The 6715-nt window shown below is 50.9% G+C and overlaps 1 protein-coding gene across 2 annotated transcripts in view; it reads left to right on the top strand.

Annotated features, from left to right (window-relative positions):
• Nucleotides 1–6245: 6245 nt before the first annotated feature.
• rassf3 (Ras association domain family member 3) overlaps nucleotides 6246–6715 on the top strand; it is a 214127-nt gene continuing 213657 nt past the window's right edge. For both annotated transcript variants that reach the window (XM_048607773.1, XM_048607772.1), the window contains exon 1: nucleotides 6246–6683. In XM_048607773.1, the coding sequence (XP_048463730.1) occupies nucleotides 6371–6683 (313 nt within the window). In that variant the 5' untranslated portion in view covers nucleotides 6246–6370. The remainder of the gene's footprint in view (nucleotides 6684–6715) is intronic.

Genomic DNA, 6715 nt, shown 5'->3' with positions numbered 1-6715 from the left:
GTCTGAGGAATGGGAGGGGGAGTTGAAATGGTTCGCGACTGGGAGGTGCAGTTGTTTGTTGCGAACCGAGCGTAGGTGTTCTGCAAAGCGGTCCCCGAGTCTCCGCTTGGTTTCCCCGATGTAGAGGAAGCCACACCGGGTACAGCGGATGCAGTATACCACATTGGCAGATGTGCAGGTGAACATCTGCTTGATGTGGAAAGTCTTCTTGGGGCCTGGGATGGGGGTGAGGGAGGAGGTATGGGGGCAGGTGTAGCACTTCCTGCGGTTGCAGGGAAAAGTGCCGGGTGTGGTGGAGCTGGAGGGGAGTGTGGAGCGGACAAGGGAGTCACGGAGAGAGTTGTCCCTCCGGAAAGCAGATAAAGGTGGGGAGGGAAAGATGTCTTTGGTGGTGGGGTCGGATTGCAGATGGCGGAAGTGACGGAGGATGATGCGTTGGATCCGGAGGTTGGTGGGGTGGTACGTGAGGACGAGGGGGATTCTTTTTTGGTTTTTATTGCGTGGACGGGGTGTGAGGGATGAGGTGCGGGAGATGTGGGAGACACGGTTGAGGGCGTTCTCGACCACCGAGGAGGGGAAGTTACGGTCCTTGAAAAATGAGTACAACTGAGATGTACGGGAGTGGAATGCCTCATCCTGGGAGCAGATGCGGCGGAGGCGAAGGAATTGGGAATAGGGGATAGCATTTTTGCAGGAAGGTGGGTGGGAGGAGGAGTATTCTAGGTAGCTGTGGGAGTCGGTGGGCTTGAAATGAATATCGGTTTCTAGGTGGTTGCCCGATACGGAGACAGAGAGGTCCAGGAAGGGGAGAGAGGTGTTAGAGATGGTCCAGGTAAACTTAAGGTTGGGGTGGAAGGTGTTAGTGAAGTGTATGAACTGTTCGAGCTCCTCGTGGGAGCACGAGGCGGCGCCGATACAGTCATCAATGTAACGGAGGAAGAGGTGGGGTTTAGGGCCGGTGTAGGTACGGAAGAGGGATTGTTCCACGTAACCTACAAAGAGGCAGGCGTAGCTTGGGCCCATGCGGGTACCCATGGCTACCCCCTTGGTCTGTAGGAAGTGGGAGGAATTGAAAGAGAAGTTGTTGAGTGTGAGGACGAGTTCGGCTAAGCGGATGAGGGTATCAGTGGAGGGGGACTGGTCGGGCCTGCGGGACAGGAAGAAGCGGAGGGCCTTGAGGCCATCTGCATGGGGAATGCAGGTGTAGAGGGACTGGACGTCCATGGTAAAGATGAGGTGTTGGGGACCGGGGAATTGGAAGTTCTGGAGGAGGTGGAGGGCGTGGGTTGTGTCACGGACATAGGTAGGGAGTTCCTGGACCAAGGGGGAGAAAATGGAGTCTAGATAGTTGGAGATCAGTTCGGTGGGGCAGGAGCAGGCGGAGACAATGGGTCGACCAGGGCATTCAGGTTTGTGGATTTTGGGAAGGAGATAGAAGCGGGCAGTGCGAGGTTGGGGAACGATGAGGTTGGAGGCCGTGGGTGGGAGGTCACCTGAGGTGATGAGGTTGTGGATGGTTTGCGAGATGATGGTTTGGTGCTCAGGGGTGGGGTCATGATCAAGGGGGCGGTAGGAGGAGGTGTCGGAGAGTTGGCGTCCGGCCTCGGCGATGTAGAGGTCAGTGCGCCATACTACAACTGCGCCTCCCTTGTCCGCGGGTTTTATGGTGAAGTTGGGATTGGAGCGGAGGGAGCGGAGGGCTGCACGTTCTGCGGGGGAGAGGTTGGAGTGGGTGAGAGGGGTGGAGAGGTTGATGTGATTGATGTCTCGACGGCAGTTGGCGATGAAGAGGTCGAGGGAGGGTAGGAGGCCTTGGGGTGGTGTCCAGGAGGAGGGGGTGTGTTGGAAGCGGGAGAAGGGGTCAGTAGAGGGAGGGTTAGGCTCACGGTTGAAGAAGTAAGCATGGAGGCGGCGGAAAAACTGCTCTATGTCCAAGCGTGAGCGGTATTCGTTGATCTGTGGGTGGAGGGGGACAAAGGTGAGCCCTTTACTGAGGACTCTCTGCTCCTATGATGCTGCTTGGCCTGCTGTATTCATCCAGCCCTGCACCTTGTTGTCTCCATTTAAATTTATTTTACTTTAAAGGGTAGAATTTTGGTCATTTTTTTAGAAACAAAATATTTGAAGATCAAGCCACTAAATGAAAAGGGTAAGGACACAGCGTTGTGATTCTGTTAAAAAAAACATCAGTCAGACTACACAAGGAGCTTGGCATTATTTGTGGTGACTATGAGGAGCTCCATCCAGAGGGCAGTAGAAAAAAAAACTTCCAGAAAAGGAAACTGCTGCCTGAACTGCTGAGTCTTACCAGCATTTTCTGGTTTTATTTCAAAATTCTAGCATCTGTGATATTCTGCTTTTGCAACAGTCCTCACTCGTACTGATGCCTGAATAACTGATCTGTACTTATTGATTCAGGGTTACCTTCTAGTTAAGGCACAGAATGTGGTCATTCAGACCAATATGTCTGCACCCGGCTCTCTGAGCGTTTTGACTTTGTGGCAAACTCCTGCCTTTTTCCCATAGCCCAGCTACTGTTTAAGAATAACATCCAATGCCCTCTTGAATACCCCAATTGATCTCGCCTCCATTGTAATTCCAGGCAGTGCATTCCACATCCTAACTGTGCGCTGACTGAGAAAGTACAGACTTGATGGGTCAAAGGGTCACTTCTATGTATGATTCTATGAATGTTTCTTACCACCCTAGGATTTGCTTCTTTTGAGATACTTGCAACTTCACTGCTCCTGATCGAGAGTCAGTCACTGAAAACCCAGATAACACACATCTATTTAAAGTTATTTTACTTTAAGGGGTAGAATTTTGGTCTTCTAGGCATGCCCACCTTGAGGAAGTTCCGCTCCTCTTTCCGACGGGATTTCCATTCCAATCTTTCTTCTTGTCCACTGACATTAATTTCACTGTCAGTCCAGGTGTTTGACAGAGTATTTGTTTAAACTTATTTCCACAGCCATATCACACTCCTCAGTGACTGCCTCCAGCTCAGACTCACCCCACATGGATTCCAACTGAAGTTTCATCCCTCATGTCTTGAATCCTCTCAGAATCACAGATATCTTCGTGACGTTTACCATTAGATAGACAGCTGCTCTCGCCGCATCCGGAGATCCACACTCAGTGCCATGCGGCGCCACATGCACACTCTCGATCTCTCTCTCTCCAACTGCAGTACATCACACTGGCTCAGGGCTGCACCATTCCACAATTCCACTTCATCCTCCGGCTCATTCGTCGTGCTAACAAGAAACTTTTTCTTTTCCTTTCAGGCATCAAGGCCCACAAGATGCAACAATTCAAAGATACCCATGACCTTCCTCTCCTCCCCTTCCCTCTCACTCCATCCCCTCTCCCAACCTCACCTCCTGTCGGGTATTCACCATCCCTCCTAACCTTCTGCTCTCCGATGTTGAACATTCTGTACTCAGCAAAGGCCTCAGCTTTATCCCTCTGTGTCCCTACCTTAACGAATGTCAGGCACAACATGACATCGAACTCTTCTTCCGCCATCTTTGTCTCTGTGTCCATTTCTTTGGATTAGAGTCCTCTCCCCCACCCACAGACCCCTTCACCCAGTTCCAATACTATCTCTCCACCTGCAACTCTCCCTCTGGCCTTTTACCTGCACTCAATCTGTTCATTGAGAACTGCCGACATGACGTTGGTCACCATACTGACCTCCACAGTTACCTGGACTATACATCCTCGCACCCTGCTTCCTATAAAGACTCCATCCCATTCTCTCAGTTCTTCTGTCTCCGTCGTATATGTTCAGATGAGGCCAACTTCGACAGGGGAGCCTCCAAAATGTCCACTTCTTCCTCAACCGAGGATTCCTCAGCACTATTGTTAACAGGGCCCTCATGCGGGTCCAACCCATCTCCCGCACATCCACCTTCAATCCTTCTCTTCCCTCCCACCACAGCGATAGGGTTCCCCTTGTCCTTACCTACCATCCCACCAGCATCCACATCCAGAAGTTCATCAGATGCTACTTTCCACCACCTCCAGTGAGATGTCACCACCAGACACATATTCCCCTCCCCTCCCTTGTCCGCTTTCCACAGGGACCATTCCCTCTGGGACAACCTGGTCCACACTTCCGTCACCCCCAACACCACCCCACAGCCCTACGGCACCTTCCCCTGTAACCGGCGAAGGTGCAACACCTGCCCATTTACCTGCTCCCTCCCCAGTATCCAAGGGCACAAACATACCCTCCAGGTGAAGCAAAACTTCACCTGCACTTCCCAGAATCTAGTCTACTGCATTCACTGCTCACAATGTGGTCTCCTCTACACTGGGGAAACGAAGCGTAGACTGGGCGACCGCTTTGCTGAGCATCAACATTCTGCTCGCAAACAAGACCCTGAACTACCTGTTGCCTGTCACTGTCCATCCTGGGCCTCCTGCATTGCCACAACGATGCCACCCGAAAGCTGCAGGAACAGCATCTCATATTTCGCTTGGGAACCCTGTAGCCCAAGGGTATCAATGTGGGCTTCACAAGCTTCAAAATTTCTCCTCCGACCGCATCCCAAAACCAGCCCAGCTCATCCCCGCCTCCTGAACCATTCCTCCCACCTCAAGCCCCACCCCCATCTCCTAGCCACTTACCTCATCCCGCCTCCTTGACCTGTCCATTCTCCCTGGACTGACCTATCCCCTCCCTAACTCCCCACCTATGCTCACCTTTACTGGCTCCATCCCCGCCTCTTTGACCTGTCTGGCCTCCACCTATCTTCTCCTTTATCCATCTTCTATCCACCTCCCCCTCTCTCCCTATTTATTTCAGAATCCCCTTCCCCTCCCCCATTTCTGAAGAAGGGTCTCGACTTGAAACGTCAGCTTTCCTGCTCCTCTGATGCTGCTTGGCCTGCTGTGTTCATCCAGCTCTACACCTTGTTATCTCACTTTAACACACCACCCTGTTCCCTGACCAACATCTTTGTCTCTAGAGATAGTAGGAACTGCAGATGCTGGAGAATCCGAGACAACAAGGTGCAGGGCTGGATGAACACAGCAGGCCAAGCAGCATCATAGGAGCAGAGAGGCTGACGTTTCAGGCCTAGACCCTTCATCAGAAAAGGGTCTTTTCTGATGTCACTAACAGTCCCCATTAACAACTATTCACCCTCCCAGCCTGATCGTTATCAACTCCTTTGTCATTCCAACTGTTCTTCTCTTTCTTTGGGCTCTATTCTATTGTTTACTCTCTACCCCATCCCCCTCCCTATTTTCTGCATATAAACTGACATTTTCCCAGCTACCATCAGTTCTGGGGAAGGGTCACTGGACCCAAAATGTTAACTCTGATTTTTTCTTTTGACCTGCTGAGCTTTTCCAGCAACTTCTGTTTTGTTCTTTTAGTTTGTCCCCCTTGGTTCAGAATCTGTTTAGGAGTGGGAACAGTTTCTCCCTGTCCCTTCTGTCAAGACTCTCTCCCCCCTCCCACCACAGATTTTTGATAACTGCTCTCAAGTCTCCTTTTAGTTTTCTCTCTAAGGGAAGCTGTCCCAATCTCTCCAATCTTTCCTCAGAATTGAAGTGTCCCAGAAGCGTGGGTTTCCTCTGGGTACTCCGGTTTCCTCCCACAATCCAAAGATGTGCAGGTTAAGTGGATTGGCCATGCTAAATTGCCCCTAGTGTTCTAGGATATGCAGCTATGTGGGTTAGCCATGGGGAATGCAGGATAACAGAGATAAGGTAGAGGTTTGGGTCTGGGTGGGATGCTCTTCGGAGGGTCGGTGTGGACTCAATGGGCTGAATGGCCTGCTTCCACACTTGTAGGGATTCTATGATGCTTGTGTGGACAACACAAAGAACTGCGGATGCTGGAAATCCGAAACAAAAACAGAAATTGCTGGAGGAACTCAACAGGTCTGGCAGCATCTGTAGATAGAGAAACAAGAGTTAAGGTTTCCAGTCCAGTGTGTGGAGTATATATACTAGAGTTATTCAGGGTATTTCGAGACTTGTTCAAAACCATTCCTGTAAACCTCCTGTGCACACTTTCCAATGCATGTCAGTCTGAGTTCTTCAGACTGCTGAGAACAGTTTTTAGCCTCCAAATCTTTTATTTTTTTCTTTTTAAAAAATTGCAATTAAACACACCCCCTTGTCGCATGAGTAAGATGTGAAATAACGCGTGGTGACTTCCTTGAGTTGGGACAGCCCGCAGAGTGCAGCAGTGAAATTTGATCTCATCTGTCACTGGGTGTGTAACACGCCTGGTCTGTGCACTGGCCTCTCTCTCTGTCCAAACCTTGTGTTAGTGGGGAATCAGTAGAAAGAGTCAAAACAAAACATTTCAGAAGATTTTAAAAAAGGGTAAAGAGAGAGAGATAGAGAAATGAAAGGTTTGAAAGTGCCCAGGAATGTACTGGGTGTTCCTGCGCAGCATCCGCTCTCCAACGGTAAACCCATCGAGAAGGAGCCGCTGCTCAGAGCGCTTCGCCGGGAAGGCAAGGAGGAACACAGTGCCCTGGGCAAGGGACGGAAGAGGTACCGACCTCCCGACGTGAGGACCATCTTCAGCGAAACTGAGGAGCCCAGGCTGAGGGATATGAGAGGACAAGGCCATCACTTCATCCCCCTGGTATCTGACAATGTCTGGTGTGATCGCTGCTGCCACTGTGTGTCTGGTCAGTTTCTGAGGTGTACAGGTGAGTGGTCAGTTTCTGAGGTGTACAGGTGA

The sequence above is a fragment of the Rhincodon typus genome, chromosome 18, assembly GCF_021869965.1.
Source record: "Rhincodon typus isolate 14 chromosome 18, sRhiTyp1.1, whole genome shotgun sequence".
NCBI classification, from domain to species: domain Eukaryota; kingdom Metazoa; phylum Chordata; class Chondrichthyes; order Orectolobiformes; family Rhincodontidae; genus Rhincodon; species Rhincodon typus.
This window is presented reverse-complemented; position numbering and strand designations above follow the sequence as displayed.